The following is an 18,450-nucleotide window of genomic DNA, read 5'->3' as shown; positions in this document are numbered from 1 at the left end:
CAAGTAATAGAATATGTATTTTTGAAATCTTTTGTTTCTCTTTTTTATTTGACCTTATTTACAGATATAAACATTCACAACTTAACAATCAAGGTACCTAATTCTGGCAACAAAGAACCAAAATTGTATCAATGATATAAAAAATACTATGAAAGTCTCTCAAATAAAAAAAGGTGGACAAGAGTTTTAACTGCCTTTTTGCCCAGCAAAAGCTTATGCTTTAGTTTCAGAGGGTAAGAGATCGAGAATGGAGGCAAAGGACTTTGGCCTCTCTAGAACCACCACGGGCTTCAAGAACTGAAGCTGTTTTATAGCTTGGTCACCACAGCCCGCTAAAGCCCTCTCCAAAATCAGACGGAGATTCTGGATAGAGGTACACTCTCCTTTAGAGATCAAGTGCCTCAGAGGGGACGACCGAAACTTGCGGCTTCGAGAGATGGGGGCTCCTCTCTGAGTGTTTTCTTTGACCGAGCAGTTCCGTCTGAAACAATCTCTGCGGCGAGGTGGATCAGGCCTGAGACAAGGATTAGTAACTACTGCAGCCCACGGCTTTTCATATTTGATCTCCTCCTTCTCTTTAATGAAATTCAAGAATGACGACTCAAAACCCATCGGTTTGTAAGTTGCTAGACTGTGCGCTACAGGATCCTTTGGGATTGGTGAAAGAGGGACTGGCGGTGGTGGTTCAGAGAGTTCATTCCTCCGTCTGAGGGGCTGCCGAGTTGGGGTGGGAACTGATATGGAAACAGTAGAAGGAATGTTAATAGATTTACTGTCTTTATCAGAGGGTTCAAATGAACTTTCATCAACAGCAATTCTGAGGGTAGAGGGTGGTGAGAGGTCAAGTGGTGGAGGTCGAATAAGGGGAGGTGCTGTTAACTCAGAGTCTGACCTGTCTTTGTTGCTTGGACTCTCCTCAGAAACAGGCTCTTCAGGGTGCTCGTTTGACTTTGGGGAGCCATAGAGCAAATCTTCAGCTGCAATAAGCAAACTTGTGTCAAGGTGTGGCTCCCCTGAAAACTCAATTACTTCATGTCCCTTTGATTCGTTTTTGATTGAATGGAGGCTCATTGGCAGTGACTGGCCACCTGGGGTCGCCGGCTCAGACTGATACTCCATCTTGAGGACGCCATTTGGAATCCTTGTTAAATCAGGTATAGCAGACACAGCAGATTTCTTTTGTATAATCTCTTCTAACTTTTCTGCAGTGAAGCATAATTTGTCCTTATTGTCAGTCAACTCTTTGCGTGTAAGTTTGTGAACCGCAGTATAATGTCGACTCAAACTACTCATTCTAGTTACTACAGAGTCACAGTTCTGTAACATGCAAGGGAAGGCCACAGACATGCAGCGGTCTTGGCACATCTGCAAAGCCTCCTCATGTGTTCGGAAGACAATCTGGTCAAATCCTTTTTTTTGTTTGATTGTTGGTGTCTTAGGTACGTTGTCCAGCATCTCCTCTGCATTTTCTTCAATGGACTCAAAGTTCTCCTCAGACGGAGTAATTTCTTGATCCTCGATGGCGCATCTCAAAGGTTGCTTGAGAGGCAGCTTTTGGGAACCTTTCGATGACTGTGAAGAAGGTGAGATGATCAACTTCGTTTGGCATCCACTATTTGACTCATCTTTTTTAGGTGTACTCTGGAGACGCACGACAAGGGAATCAGATGGATCACAGTGCCTATAGAACACATGCTTTTTATAGTTCACTTTGAACTTGCTGTTAACAGAAGTAGCAGCTGGATTCAGTGGAGTCTGGTTCTGGTGAAACTGACTTGTGTGACGCAAGAGGCTACTTTTGAGATGGTAGGACTCATTGCAGTTAGCATAGGTACACTTGAACCTTGGTATGGGCTCCTCTGATGAGGCCATCTGTCTTTTTGGCATGTTCTTAGATTTGCAGGACACTTTTGAAGTAATTTTCTTTCTGTTAAAGTTGTGCTCTTTACGGTAGTGTTTAGTAAGACTAGACAAGTTGTTAAATTGCTTATCACATCCTTTGTGTTCACATGGGAAGCACAACTGTGAGCGGTTATAGTGATGCACTAACTGAAGGTGGCCAACAAGGGCATTCTGATTACCGAAGGCAGCATTGCAGTTTTTGTGCACACAATGAAAGGGTTTATTGTATTTAGTGAGGATGTGGCTCAGATTCCCTTTTGCTACCAAGCGGCGGCTTCCCCTAACATCAACTGCTTCGTGATTTACAACAGCATTAGTTTCAGAAGGGACTTGCTTTTTCTCTTCAGCTTTAACTTGTCCATTTTTTCTATCAAGTTTTCTTTTCCACAACTGATAATCTTTTTTTTGGCATCTCTGTTGCCAAAGGTGTTTGTCCCGTATTTTGGTTTTAATGTCATCCATCTTCAAAGATTGTGACTTCTTCCGGTTCCTCATTTTAGATGTCAAAACAGGTGCTTTATCAACAAGTCTCCTTTTAAAAGTGCAGCTCATCTGTTCAACAACAGCTTTATTTATGCGATGCATCTGTATATAGTGAATCATCAATTCTTTTTTGTTTCTGTAGCTCTTGGAGCAGAGATGGCACTTGAAAGGCTTGAATATTTGAGGATGAAACACCTCCATCTCTTTCACCTTTTCCTCAGAGTAACCATGAATCTTAATGTAGTGGTGCATTAAAGCACGACTAGTAACACTTTGGTAGTGGCAACTCTTAGCTTCGCAGGTGTAAGGTTTGGTTGTGGCCTGCACAAGGAACTCGCTTTGTGGTTGATTGTTCCCCAAAACAGAATTTTTACTACTATCAGGTGTTTTGAGAGGCTCAAATGTTTCAGATTGAAACACCTCCATCTGTTGCACTTTCTCCTCAGAGTATCCATGAACCTTAATGTAGTGCTGCATTAAACCACAACAGGTAACGCTCTGGTAGTGGCAGCTTTTGGCTTCGCAGGTGTAAGGCTTGATTGAGGGCTCGCTTTGCAGTTGCTCCTTCTCAGAGTCTTTAATGTGGTCATGTGTTTGTGGCAATTCTGACTTGCTTGACAGCCTCTTTGAATCACTACTCACTACATGAGATCTCACCTCTTTTTTGTTGTTTGCTGCTTTGGCAGGTGACCTTGCATTCAAGCTAGGTGTGCAAGGGCTCTGTGAATTACGCATAGCATATCTAGTGCTGGGAGAATTAAGGCTTAGTTGACTCAATCCAAGCATGATTTCGGTTAATGCTGCACAGAGTTCCACATTTAAAAGGGTTGCATCACAATCAACAGACTCGGGAGCAGGCGAGATATCTTTTTTGTGATTGGATTCCTCTGTAGATGACCTTTTTAGAGTCTTATCCTGGCCACCTTGATGCAATTCATTGGCTTGAGTCTTTGAATGCTGTTCCTGTACTTTTTTCTTGCATAATGGATCCTCCTCGTTAAACTCACCTGGATGAGCAATTTTTAAATGCTTCTGGAGTTCTCTTGCAGTAGTGAAAGTCCTTTTACACTTTTTTAAGCCACATGTAAACTTTCTCCCATCAAAGCAGACAGCAACGCACGTCAACGAGACCTTAGATTCACTGTTCTCCAAGAGCTGTGAAGAACTTGAACCAACCTTTTGGACACCATTCTCAACTTCTGCCTTTGACCCAGAACCCAAGTCACTTCCTACAACTGGGAGCAAGAGTTTCCTTCTCATTTTTCTCTGTGTCTCAAAGTCTTTCTCTGTGAAAGTGATGTCATGAGTGGCCAAGTGCTGTAGAAATTCTCTGCGAGAGTAGAAAAAGTTCTTGCAACCTGCGCTGGTGCAAGTGTAAGCTGCATCGCGGAAGTGCTGTGCCTCATGGTGGTAGAGCTGCCCTAGGTCACAATAAGAGAAACTGCAGCCTTTCAACTCACAGCCGTACGACAAACGGAACCCATGACTATGCTTATGTGCTATAAGTTCATTGGTGGTGTCAAAACGGGCACCGCATCCTGTGACTACACATATGTAAGGATGATCTCCATAATGGACCCACCGGTGCTGGCGATGGTGATAGGCAGTCATGAAGGTCTTCCGGCAGAAAGTGCACTTCTCCCGGCGGTCTTTCATCTCCAGATAATGTTTCAAATTGAGGTCTTCACCATCATGCTCATTTTTTATGTGTACACCCAAGTACTTAAAAAGTTTAAAATTCCTTGAGCAGTTAGTGGCTGGACAATGGTAAACATCTCGATCCTGTAACTTAAAGTATGCGTTGATGTAGTCAAATGTAATATAGTCATTGTCTACTTGCTTATCAGGCACACTGGCAGCTTGCTCTAATATATGTTCTAATACAACAGGGTCATGGGTGGACTGATAGTACATGGCAAGGGAAGGGTCTAAAGGAATTTGACCAGGCTCTAGCTCATCCAAACTATCCTCCTTGAAATAATGTTGCAGGTCCACCTTCTTCTTCACTTTTTTCTTTTTCCAGTGACCCTTTGCAGGAATCTGAATGTGTTTTTTGGAGTGGGGCGCAAACTCCTTTTTACTTTTAAACTTTTGTAGACACACAGGGCATGTCCAAACGTCATTTTCCATGTGTTTTCTGGCATGGTGACAGATTCGCGTCTCCACCACTTTTTTTTGGCACATCTTGCAGATAAATTTTTCCTTCTGATGCATGTCGGATCTCTTAGAGACGTCTTGTAAGTCTTTTTTCTTTGAGACTTTTTGTCCCTTTACCATTTCCGTTTTTTCCATTGTCTGCTCTTGCTCAGTGGTGCTAAATACATTAACCTTACATTCATTTTCTCCCTCCTTCCCAACCTCTTCATTCAAAACTGCTCCAAGATTACACAACTCCTCGGGTGCTGCTTCATCCTCTACTTCTTCCTCAGGTTCCAGTCCCAGTAATTGAACACAGTAGCGTTTCAATGTCTTCCAGTCCCAAAATTCAGGGTCAAATGGCCAATGTGCTTTCAGAGAAAGTAAAAGCTCGCAACGCAGAGAATTTGGAATGATGGCATTCTCCTCATCATATTTTTGATCAGGACGTGTGTAGAGCTCCTCAAGGACATCAAAGGCTTCCTGAGCAGGACTTAAGAGGAATTCAGTAAGCTGACAAGCCCTTATCACCTCCAGATCATCAGGGAGGAGACAGACAACAGCTTTGCAGACCATTGTTTTTGCATCTACGTCATCTTGCTTTGGAAGCCGAAGAGCCTTCACGCACAGGTCAACTGACACTGCAAGACCAAGCTGCATTGCCTGAAAAATACAATAGACAAAATTTCAGAAACAGCTTAGTGTACATTAAAGGGATAACCAAATAATGAGGGAGGAAACAGGTCTATTTACCTCTGTCTGAATTACACGAATGAGGAATAGGAGATGGTAGATAGTCCTGGCAATGGCTGCAAACTGGAGACACCGTTCAATAAATGATTCAAGGGACACATCAATTCTTCTCTGCAGTTTGCTCCAAAGAAGGGTTAACTCCCTGACAGACAGCATATAAAAAAAAAAGCTTAATTATAGAAGATATCGGAGCAAAACAAATACACCCATTCATGGCCTTCACTCCATAATTCACCTGTGCACCCTAGTGTTGGACGATATACCAGCACTAAAAATGTATTGCTATACCCTGCAGTAAAAATGGTATAATTACTCTTTTTTTTAGCAAAGACACTTTAAGAACGACTGTTATAATTAGAGCTGTATTCCTGTGTTGAGCTCTATGCTTCCACACCCTACAAACACAATGTGCATTTCAAACTTTTTGTTCTCTTACATGAGCTGCTTTAAGATATTGACACTTTAGAGAAATAAAGAAACATGCATGAATGAAAAATCAGGATGTGCTTGATTTTCAAATGAATTAAGCGCAATAAACTGCAAAAAAGAACTCAATTGGTTTTCGCTCTGTCTGACATATACTCAAAGTGCATGAAGTGCACCTGAAGTGGCTGAAAGCTGCCACAGCATGCGATTCCAAATTCAGTTGTCTTTCGTTCTTATTGTGCAAATACACACATAAAAATGACAAAAAGCCCACCATGGAAAGTATTCACGTGAACACACGGTTTTGTCTGTGAACGTTGAAGGGGGTGGATCGGAATCCACTGCTGCTTCAATGTATATGTAATGATTGATTATAATTGAGGTATTAATCAATATTTTTCCTTCTAAATATCAAATGAGTTGAATGACTTCTCTAGACATTTTACTTTGTTATAAAAGTTACCAGTGTGATTACTGAAATGTTCTTTTCATGTATTCTTTAATGTCTGTATTTGATATCTGAATGCAGTAACAGTTCTTGCTTATTTAACTCCGCTACCAGAAATGAAATAGGGACTTGTTTTGTGTTTGAGAAAGGTCTTCAACGTGTTAAAAAATATAGGGGTCATTGAAGCCAATAGTTTAAGGGACCATTTCTTTGTTAAAACCTTACTTTCCAGTTAGACTAAAGTTTAGCTATCTTTGAGGGAAAGAACGCATTATCTTGATGTTTTGAGAGGACTCTCCTGTTTATAGCGAGAGCCTGGCCAAATCCAACCTTGGAAAAGCTGTGTGTCGGTGTGTGTGTTAGTCTTCTTGGTTACAGGTTAAGGAACCACTGGCATTATTGGAGATTGACTGAGTTGTTATTCTGGACATGCTGGCGCCCAGCAACCCAAATCTGAGACCTGGAAGGTCATGACGTGCCTAACTTCAGCTGCATAATCGATGGAGATATGCTTCAGTCTATCTGTATATGTGTGGAAAATTACTGTGTTTATTTCATAGCCAATGAGAATCATTCATCCTGTAAGCAATGACGTAGCTTAGACCTTGGAAATGGTATAACTGCTGTGATCTTTGTAACTGTAAGCGGGGCGGCCTACGAACTCCTGAGTGAGTCTTGAAGCTGACTTCTGCTGATGAAACTGCAAACTATCTTCAGTAAAACTTTTCTTTCATTTTTTATAATTCTGTCTCCGGGTCTTCGTTCTTCATATCTGGTTCTGGGTCTTTGACTGTAAACCCCTTTAACAGTTAAAAGGAAATTGGACGTGTATCAGTATATTGGGAGAGTTGAGGTACTCTAACTTGGACAAGAGTCTGGACTTGAGTACAACTTTGCACGGACCTGAGGCCTGTTGCATGAAGCTAATTGAACAAACTGAGTTTCAGAGTAGGTTTAGAGTTGACAAATCCATTTAAATCCAACCTGGTTTAGATCAGGTTCAACAGGCCCTACAACGCCCTGTATAAACGTTGTCAACTCAGATATAATCCAGAGTTTGCGATTAACTCTGAAAGCACGTCCACTTGAAAGTGTGTCATGCACAGCACACAGCCAATCATACAGAAGTTGGAGAGCATCACTTTGATTCACTTCTCACGAGAGAGCCGCGCAATTCAATTCTGTTGAAGATTAAGAAATCATTTTGAAAGAAATATCATGAAATTAAATGCATTTACACGGCAGGGATAAACACTGCTGCTACAGGGAAAGTTTGTGAAGGCAGTGGAAAGAAAAAAATCTGACTATATCAATGCATCTGAATCAAACAAATGGGCCTAATAATTTATAGTTTCACAAGGAGCTCAAAAGAATACATGTAAGCTAATCTGTTTTAAAGCCTTATATATTAAAGCATGTATTATATATTTATTTTAATTTAAAAGCAAAGTTTAATATTGTCAATTAATATAATTATATGAATTTATTGTATGAATATACATAAGTATTATTCATATAATATAAATATAATAAATAATTAGTAGCAAAAGATGTGCAATTTTACCTAAAATGTTTTCACTATAAACTTTAATTTGGAGTGAGAGATACAGGGCTTTATTTAATCTTTATTTACAGCTGATTGGTAGAGTGTTTCAGTCCACTTTCAGACAAGCACTTGAGAAGAACAAACTTCCCTGCCACCATTTTGAAGTGCGTTCCACTTCATGAAGTGGATAAGGGAAGTTTATATGGACAGACCCTCACTCCCTCGATTTTGACCGAGGCAGCGAGTCTACTTCATATGTACACTTCAGGCAGCTCCATATACCACAATGCAACACGATTGTGACGCCAACGCATATTGCGTTTAATTTACCCCATTACAAACAACTCTATGATATAATATTTTTTTTTTATTTAAACAACTCATATACCTTTATACATATAAAATGCTGCATTAAACAATTTCGTAAGGGAAGCACATTTCAATTCAGCCTATTGCAAAGGTTCTGCTAGTAGTGGGCACTCATGCAATGTAAGCAATGACGTACATCTGAGAGAACGAGATGGAGGGAAGTTAGCGAGTGAGGGCATGACAATTTTGCCTTGGTTCGCGAACTCTAACCCAGAACACCGGAGCAGGTTAGCAAGTTGCTATAGCAACGAAACCAGCTAAAAACCAATCCACCTACTTGAGCCCGCAAAACCAGAGTTTGCACAAACTAATCTTGAACTTACCTGGGTAGAAACTAAAACCGGCTTTGTGCAACAGGCCATTGGAGTGCATTTTTACTCAGACTTGCGCGTTTTGGACTCGAAATATGTAGTCTGACTCAGTCAAGTATGAGTCTTTAACCAATTGGGTCTAAGGCGGACTCAAACCCAATACTATATATTGGATCCGTGCATTAAGTCTTAAAGTGACAGCAGCCTAATAAACATGCTGTTGTTTATGCTGTTAATGTTAATCAAACAACAAAAAACGAGTCACTCACTGCTCTTGACAGAATTACTTAAGGTAATAAAGATCAAAATATTTTTAATTCTCTCTCTCTCTCTCTCTCTGTCTGTCTGCCTGTCTGTCTGTCTGTCTGTGCGCTCTGGGTGCATGCGGCTGTGGTCACAAGAACGCGCGAGTCGCAATTTTGGCAAGAACGCGCGAGTCGCGATCAACTGCGATCCGTTGCACTCCTAATGTTAATGTTATAGGGATTACATCACCCCAAATTACATACTAAAAATCTGTCCCTGTCAAAAAACGCGCAATGCTTTTTACAATTGGGTCGGGTCATGTTCACACCTTAATCGAACCGTACCAGAGTTCGCTTGGAACCGGACCGAGACCACATCTTCAGCTGGTTCTCGGTACGGTTATTTGAACCACACCCGAGTGCGATTGCTGTATTCACACCTGCCCAAAAGATCTGCACCAAGGGGGGGAAACGAACTTGAGTTCGATTCAATCAAACCAAACAAGTCAGGTGTGAATTCACCCTTAGTTAAATATACATTCAAAGACAGTTCAGTGCGTTTTGGTTATAAAAGGTCCTTACCAGGAACAGTACAAGCTGTCTTGCTGTAGCTGCTGTGTAAAATATGTGGTGCACAGGATGAAGGCTGTGCTCTCATCCCCCTCAGAATCCATGTTGCAAATAATGTCCAGGACATCTTTTGCATCTATTCTAGAAATCTTATAGACAAAGGGAGAGATGGTAATATAATTTATTTTATTAACAAACACATGAAGTTCAACCATATCAGACACAATCATTAAGTAAAACTGTATACTTTACCTCTAAAATAGCTTCCTCACCAGGCAGCATCTGGCACAGTTGGGTGACAAAGTTTTGGCGAAAAGTAGACTGACTAGGCAGGAGGCTACAGTTAGCGCAGGCTTTGTTGAGGATCAGTGCTTTCTCTACCTCCCCTACTTTCTCCAAATGTTTGATCCGCATTTCCATAAAACCTTCTCCCTCCAAAGCAAGATAGGCATTCACTGTTCCAGAGGAAGGCAATGGTAAGTAAACAGCTGACATTGTTTTAATACAGATATTAACATTGTTGTAAGGTCTGAACTTAGACATCACATACTTTATAAAAATCCCTTAAACTGGTTAAACTTCAGATTTTTTTCAAGTTCTTACTAAAGACATTTTGTGTAATAAAATGTCAGCCTGTCCACATTGCTGAATAAACCAAAAACAAAACATTCAATCAAAGAAAAAGAAATTACATGTTGAGATAGCTAACCCTTATTGTGGGCATAAACAACAAAATTGCAATAATATAGTGTTATTCACCCTCATCTGGGTCTGTGGGCTGACCGGTAAGAAGTGAGACCATGACAGGATTATTCCAAGCCCCACCTTCACCTGTGATGTTCAGAAGGGCATGCAAATCTGTACTGCCATACTGCAGCATGGCCTCATGGGCCGCCTGTGAAGAGTACAACCACACCTTGAAAAACATATAAAGTCTATAGCATCTGCCTGCAAATAGTGTCCAGAAAACAGACGCTTAATGTTAGATAAAATGTCACTGTATTTTTTCTGTATTGTCCAGCGTGACTGTAATTGCTATACAGATTCCCACTGGAAAATGTATGTACTGATTTCTGTTCAGTACAAGCCAGTCTTAGTTCATTGAACAACAGTGCAGACTGTCTGCGAAAGGGGTCTTTAATTGGGGGGTGGCAACATTTGGCGGAACTTTATTAAAGTCAAACCATAGATGGCAGGCCGCTTCGATATTAAATTATAAATACATTAAAATAAATGCATTTAAATATATTAAGAACAAATAATAATGTACAAGTAGAGTGAGATTTTGTACATAATTTTGTGTGCATCATGATGCATGCAAATACATAAATATGCTACTATAGGGGTGTAACGGTACACGGACATGACGGTTCGGAAACAGGGGGAGAAAACTAAACATAAAATTGCATCTTTAACAAATGTGTATATTTAAATAAATTCTATTATAATTAATTTTCTTAAGGTAAAAAAATCTATCTTAGCTAATGCTGTAAACTATATTGGGAGCCCTTTATTACACAATACTATAATATTAAAGGTTACAATTAACTACAGAGCTCAAATTATTAAACATAAGGAAAGTTTTGCATTAACTACTAAACCTAAATTATCTACTTAAATTAATTTTTGAAATATAAAAATTTACACAGTGGCTGTCATAACTTGTTTTCATGACAAATTTATTTAAACATACATTAAATAATCAAGACATTACTAACAGGTTAAGTAAATATAATGAATAGGCTAATATAGTGCATATGCTTCTCTCTAGAGTTTCTCTAGCGAACTAACCTGCTGTCAACTAAATGCCTGAGGTAAATGTAATGCTACGTGAGATATTATTCTGTTTTATCTCTGAGAGATGTAAACTATTGGAATTTGGATCACGTGTGACTGAATGTATTCGTCGTGCGACTGCATGCACCGAACCGTGACGTCCGGACCATACTGTTCGGGATGTATACATGTACAGTTACACCCCTACTACATAAAGAATTAAAGGCGTTTTAAAGTGATCTATAAGGATCCATACAATTTTAATTTTGCCACTTCTATTCAGTCAGAATTAAACTTTTGATCTATCTTGGACAACAAATTCATCATTATATCTTACCTGAACTGAACCATGGAACTGCAGCCAGGCTTCCAAAGGTATTTCATTTTGAGGCACAGACAACAACAATTCAAGGCAACTCCTGCAGATGATCACAACATTTGGACAGAATTCTGTCAACATAGTTTCAAAATGTATACTGTTTTTTTTTTTCAGAACAAGTGAGCCAGCAGAAAACTGGACAGAATTTAAATTGTGTTTCTGAATGTTTGTAAAAAAAAAAAAAAAAAAAGTATCCTAAAAATAGCACTTACAATGCAAGTCTTTTGAGCACAAGGGCAACATTGGGGGAGTCGCCTGTGAGATGTGGCCTGGCAGCAGCAAAACAGTTGATTGACAGACAGTAAACTTCCAATAGAGGCAATCCGTGTTCCACTGAATTCCTGCTCCCAGCGTAATGCATTAGAGCCTACAAGAATAACCAAATAAACAAGATCATAAAAATAATCAAGCCATTTTAACACCACACTCAAGTCAAGTCCAATTTACTGCTCTTCAGAGGTCAACAGATATTAAAACACACAAACAATAAAAGTCTGTTAAAGTGTAACCTAACTTTACATCTAAATTTCTATGCATATGTACACTAACGTTCAAATGTTTGGGATCAGTACGGGTGTTTTCTTTAAATAAATTAATACTTTCATTCAGCAAGGACGCATTAAATTGATAGTATTAGATATGACAGTTAAGACATTTATAATGTTACAAAAGATTTCCATTTCTTTTCTTTGAAATTAGTTTCTATTCATCAAAGAACCTGGAAAATGCAGTTTCCACAAAAATATCAAGCAGCACAACTGTTTTCAACATTGATAATAATAAAAAGAAATGCTTTTTTTAAACCTGTTCCACTCATGGTTATTCCAAAAACACATCTAGGAGTAAGATCAGTCAACTCAGTATGTTCACGTGAACACACAAAGACATTCTTAACAGAGGGTCAAATCCACAAGTCAGCATAGAAACAGAAGCATTATTTTAAGGCGATATACATTAAATTAGTCTAAATCGCCAACAACTGGGTGGTTGGTTGTCCAATATTTTGTTTTTTTAATTATTACTGTGAACATTTTTTATGCTACATGTATAAATTAAAAACAAAAGACTGATTGAACTAAAAGATGTTTTTTTCCTTAAACAATTTTGCTTCCACATTAGACTCATATGTAGTTGTAGCCTATTATAGAAATACATAATACAAAAAACCTGGAATGCCGATCATGTGAGATGAGAATTAAATAGATTAGAGAAATAATAAAAATTGATGTAAAAAAAAAGTGATTTATAATTTAAAAACAACTATATTGTGTGAAATCTGCCCTGCCCAGTGAAGCCTCATCAATAAGCATGCATGCTCTGAAGTAAACTAACCTTGGAACAGAACCTGTTCAGGAGTAGGTTCTGTTCAGAGAAGTTGCTACGTCTACTTCATACCCTGAAAGTAACCTCAGTTTTTGAAACCAAAAGTTGAGGTTATCTGCATGCTTGTCCATAAACCCAGGTCTGGTGCATAACCTGCTTGTGGATGGTACTAGTCCTTGTTCTTTCATATTCACAGAATCTCCACCATGTGTCATCATGATAAATAAATGCAGCCTTGGTGAGCATAATAGACTTATGCTCACCAAACAGACTTAAAGGGATAGTTCACCCAAAAATGAAAATTAGCCCATGATTTACTCACCCTGAAGTCATCCTAGGTGTATATGACATATGACAAATATCCACATTTAAAACTTTATCGTCTAAAATAACTAGCTTCTGACAGATGGAGCACTTCAATCATAAATGGATGCCATTTGATGGACTTCCAAAGACATACAGCCATTCACTCCCATTATAAAACTTGGAAGAACCAGGACATTTTTTAATATAACTCCAATTGTATTCGTCTGAAAGAAGAATGTCATATACACCTAGGATGGCGTCAGGGTGAGTAAATCATCTGCTAATTTTCATTTTTTGGTAAACTATCCGGTATAAAAAATATATTGTTAAAAAAAATTACCAACCACAAACCTTTGAATGGTAGAATATTATGCTCAAAAAACAAGACAAAGGTGGATGAGGCCTGACTTCTGCAGAGTGTTGACAAGGGTCTTTTGAGAGCCTGGCTCTAACATGTTAGCACACTGTCTATACCACAAACCTACGGGTCCACACAAGGGAGGATGTGAGGAGAAACCCAAGATACAACACTTCCACAGCACTCCATCTGTGCTGGGAAGCTCTGATTGGACCTTAGGGATGGAGCACAGAGCACAGAGCAACTTCAGATAACCCCCTCGTTCCTGATGTACACATTCAAACTCTCCTTTCTCAAACATCAAGTCTCAAGGATGTTAAATCCCAGCTGATATCTTATTATAGATAACAAGATAGGAAATGCCATATTTAACCTCTACGACTAAGATTAGGAGAGTTTCCCTCTGGGTAACTGGGTATAGCTCTGTTAACAAGCGCCACCCCAGAGCAGCTGTAACTTGACTATAACTTGAGTGAAGAAAAAAATCCTAGTGGTTAGATCATTGTTCTGCTAATGTCAAAACAGCCTAAATAGTAAGCACACAGTATAGCATGACAATAGCATTTGGTAGTTTCAGAAGACTATAAAATTGACCCTTATTGAGTTCAAACTAACAAGGGCACTGTTCTAAAATATTAGAGCTTGTCCACTTTAGACCACTTCCAGAGGTAACTCGATCAAATTGCTTTAGTGTAGATGCCATGTGATTGAATGTGTTTGAACAGCCACAAAAGACCGCCAACTCAGCCTTCTGATTTAATGCGTAAACATTACGGGAAGCATGCTAGCCAGACGGGATTTAAACTTTGTTGGCATTAAGACCAAAGTTTGGTTTGAAGATGAAAACATACCAAGCACAATGTTCTCACACCATTCCCCATTTCTATCGTACACTCACAGCGTTCGGCGTGGTCTTGCAGCTGCATATGTTTTGCCGTCTTCTCCGGGCGTGTTCATATGTAAATTGTGTGAGCTTATTTTGTCCATTAGATCAAAAGATCTGAAAAAACCCATACATTTACCCAGCCATAGACACTGGCCTTTGAAGAAATTAGGACAGAAGTGGTTGTATTAATGAATTACACTCTTCTGTGAATAGAATATCGAACTGGAGATCACTAAACTGTAAACTTTCCGGTGTTTCCAGAAAGCCAGCGATTTTATCCACAGTGAAGAGATCGTGTGCACATGCTTGTCAGGTTGAGGAAAAGTAAAACACTTAGGCCTCGTTCACACTGCAGGGGCTTAATGCTCAATTCCGATTTTTTTTTTAAAAATCAGATTTTTTGCAAGGCCGTTCACATTTGTGATCTCCTGTGTGAATGTGAAATGACCCAGAAGTGACCCGCATGCGCAGAAGAGTACTCAACGGTCAACGACGTCACTTGTTGTTTGCGGAAGTAGCTAAACATGGCCTGAATAGAGCTGTCCACCCAAATATTAATTAAATCAGAAACCTCGCTTCCCTTCCATTGACTGGTCTCAGCATCGTCCGCCATAGTTGTTGTTTATCTTCTCATTCCCACCTACTTCAATGTAGAATTATGACGTTTGTCGCATATCAATGACGTGCGGGTCGGATACATGTGACCTGGCCTTTCAGTTTGAAGTCGCATTTCAAAAGATCGGATACATATCGGATTTGGACCACATACCCAAGTGGCCTGGGTTGCATTTGAAAAGATCGGATGTGTCGTTCAGACTGTCATGAAAAGATCAGATACAGGTCGCATAGGGGCAAATCGGAATTGGGTCGTTTCAGCCTGCAGTGTGAACGTAGCCTTAGTTAGCAGATATTTCCGTATTGAACAAGTTTGAAGCTCTGATTGAGCGATTAGTTATGTTCCTCTGAGGGCCAGATTAAACCTTGTGCTAGCCTATATATTATATTATATTCATTAGGCTAATTTCAGCACATTTCCACTTTGTTTTAAACACTGTTCTTGTATTCAAGTTAAGTCAGGTACACTGCTGAGCACAGGCTGCGGAATCGATAGAGAGGCAGCTATATCGATACTCGTATCGATAAGTAGTATGCCCTAGCAGACAGGTAGTATGTGTGGCAAGTGACATCTGTCAGAAGTCAGGACCAAGTCCTGCTGGAGTGGTTGCCACAGCAACAGTGAAACTGAGGAAAAGAGGCAGAGCTAAGATTCAAATGTAGTCTCCTAAATGGGGCCTCTGGGTTCCCAATGGGATACTTTTAATGTGCTTGTTATGACTAAATTACACATTCAGCACCAACACTGAAAATTTAGCATTATGGTGTTATAGAGACACACACACACAAAAGTCTTTGCATGATTGACATGTGCTGTCATAAATAACAATTTTTAATCTTTAACCATGAATCATGACGTTAATCAATGCGTAATCATTTCACCTTAGCCGTACCGCAAAATATTTTTATTAAGGTAAACTTGTTTCAAACTAAAAAGAGGCCCCTGAAACCACAAATTTTGCATTACTGAAAAAGCTTAAATTGGTTTCTAGATTTTATATGTCAATGAATGAAGTTTGCATGGCATATTGATATATGTGTGAATGTTCCAAACTTTCACAAAACCCTTTTAAACATAACCAAACTTGGTTGGTGTTGCGATTATGGCTTGTTAATAGCATGTATTGCAATACAATGCAATCGGAGTTCTTTTATGTTGACATTTGCATAATCCTGACCTGAATCATTCTGCTGTTACAGTACAACTTTAATGATGACACAAGGTGGAGATTTTTATTTTTCTGATTTTTTTTTAGTTAGTCTATTTTAGGCTCACCAGGGCTATATGTGATAGTACATAAAACAATAATATTATGATATATTACAATAAAAATCCTTTTTTCTATTTTAAAATATATTAAATCTATTTTTTTTTCCTGTGGTGGGCAAAGTTGGCCAATGCAGCCATATCTTCAGCGTCACATAATCCTTCAGAAATCATTCTAATATGCTGATTTGGTCCTCAAGAAACTTATCACAGTTGAAAACAATTGCACTTCGTAAAACTGTGGAAAACATGATACATTTTCTCAAGATTTTTTTATGTATATATTTTTGAAATAGAAATCTTTTTTTTAACAATGTGAAAGTCTTTACCGTATCTTTTGAAATAATTATTTGGACTGCCTTGATAAATGAATTTTGATCAATCTCTTTTGTAGAACTAACAAGAATAAAGGTGCAGTAAGCTATTTTTGGGAAAAGCTATACATTTAAATCAACACCCCAAAAAAACTATTGTGTAAATATTTGCTAGAAGTCTGTTTTGTGTGTGTGTTGAAAAGAAATTGTTTTTGCACACAGTCATGGCCTGTGTAAATAGGAGAAAAAACAAAGGGGATAGGACAGAACACCACAACTCTTGTAGCCAATTAGCAAAAGGGGGTGAATACATTCATGATGGGGGAGGAGAAAGACTGTAAATAGAGATGGCAGAGATATTACCAAAGAGGAAAAAGTCAAAGGAATATAATTGGAAAAAGAAGGGTTCCGATCAGGCAAGAACTAAGGCCCTGCATTGATACTGAAAAAAAAGCTTTCCAGAGCTGAAGAGACGGTAAAAACGGACGCAAAGGTTGCTTTGTTTTTGCTTGATACGCGAGTTACATTGGTTTTGCTATGTTCTACAGAACCAAGATATTCTGTTGTAATTGCTGAATCACAGTCTGATGTGCCAGTCATGAAGCATAGCATGTTCCATTAATTTGGAGGCAAAGGAATGTAGGCAAGGTTGTGTTTGATTGGGTGTTGATTTCAAATATCAACAGCGTTTCGCAGAAATCGCTTACTGCATCTTCAATATAACATGACTGAAATTTGCCTCAAAATATACATAGTACTTTCAAATCAAAATAGTTGAATTAATTGTTTATTTCAAGCCACGAAAGAAAAATTGTGTTTAATAAAAAAAATCAATAAAATGCTTTCACTAAACACAGATGCTTACATACACTGTTCCCTGGCTGTAAACTTTGACAGGTAGTACTAGAGTGCAATTACTTAATTGTACTCTTATATTAAAAACAGTACCAATCGTCATCAACATTAAATTTACAATAATATTCAAGAGGACTGGTTCCCAAAAACAACAGTGAACGAAAACTGAACTAAGACCCAATCATAAAAATAGATCTCAGTGTGAATGCAAAGAGAGCTGGTCTCTTAAAAGGGGTCTGAGTTTGGACTCGAGGAACTCAATCACTCCCACTGTGGATTAGAAATGACACGTGACAGGGGACATCAAAGTTAGTAGAGGCGAGAACATCCACAAGATAAACACAACCGAGCCCCACCCCACTAACGTGCTGTACCCCCAAGTACAAGATGTACCTGTTCAAACAAAACATGGAAATGCCGTTTCAGCAGGCCCTTAGAATCAAATCTCTAATACATGATTTTACAGACCACAGATACGCAATCGTAAACACAAACTTATATCCGCATATAGGCTACGGGGGGCAGGGGGAAGCGTCCAACACACCATGCAGAGTATTAGCTAACTAACAAACTAACAAATACAGCCTATTAGAAAATGAAACTTAAAAGCTTCCATCGTCTCTTATTTTGCTGGTCATTGGGCGTGCATGCCAACACAATTCGCTTGTAATTAGGCTCTCTAAGCGGCCCACGCGTTAAGATTACATCCACGCATGGTCGGTTGCAGCCACAACTCGCATCTGGTTAGCTAACGCCAGCCGCCACAGCTCTGAAATGTTGCATATAAACAATTCGCATGCATGCAGCGTTTTCGGCAGCGCGTACCTGGCAGAAGTTGTTGCAATACTCCGTGGACGATTCTTCAGAAACGTCTTGCTGCCGAAGTTCGGCTTCGAGTTGCTGAAGGGTGGCTTGCAGACCCTCCATAGCGAAAAATGTGTCCTCGTCGAGCAGCAGGCTGTGTCGGCCGCTCCAGTCGAGCTCCGCTTCTGCGTTTTCATCCGCCATGTTCACTGGCAGCCACGGCGCGTACGCACACTAGCGGTCATGTGACGGTGAAGGGCCTCCTGCTCCAGGTGGGACGGAGGACGAAGATCACAATACATTGACCGCCCTGCCATAAAAAAAAATATTTTTAACAAATACAGGTGGATTTATACAGATACATGTATATGTTTTTAT

At 39.4% G+C, this 18,450-nt stretch overlaps 1 protein-coding gene across 2 annotated transcripts; it reads right to left on the bottom strand.

The window, feature by feature from the left end:
- Positions 1 to 18: 18 nt before the first annotated feature.
- Positions 19 to 18,336, bottom strand: rlf (RLF zinc finger). Of its 2 annotated transcripts, XM_077239579.1 has the most exons (9): positions 18,094 to 18,336; positions 11,557 to 11,711; positions 11,303 to 11,384; positions 9,949 to 10,084; positions 9,442 to 9,644; positions 9,202 to 9,338; positions 5,275 to 5,416; positions 893 to 5,184; positions 19 to 734 (listed from the first exon to the last, which is right to left on the bottom strand). In XM_077239579.1, the coding sequence occupies exons 1-9, from the start codon at positions 18,274 to 18,276 to the stop codon at positions 695 to 697; spliced, it is 5,370 nt and encodes a 1,789-aa protein (XP_077095694.1). In that variant the 5' UTR covers positions 18,277 to 18,336; the 3' UTR covers positions 19 to 694. The 2 variants fall into 2 exon arrangements, with proteins under 2 accessions (XP_077095694.1, XP_077095693.1); XM_077239578.1 differs by having other exon boundaries at positions 19 to 5,184; positions 18,094 to 18,334.
- Between the last annotated feature and the right edge of the window lie 114 nt (positions 18,337 to 18,450).

This window comes from Siphateles boraxobius, unplaced genomic scaffold (genome assembly GCF_051911475.1).
Source record: "Siphateles boraxobius isolate OS27281-9 unplaced genomic scaffold, OSU_SipBor_1 22, whole genome shotgun sequence".
NCBI classification, from domain to species: domain Eukaryota; kingdom Metazoa; phylum Chordata; class Actinopteri; order Cypriniformes; family Leuciscidae; genus Siphateles; species Siphateles boraxobius.
Note: the sequence above shows the minus strand (reverse complement) of the source record. Positions and strands in the feature narration are given on the sequence as shown.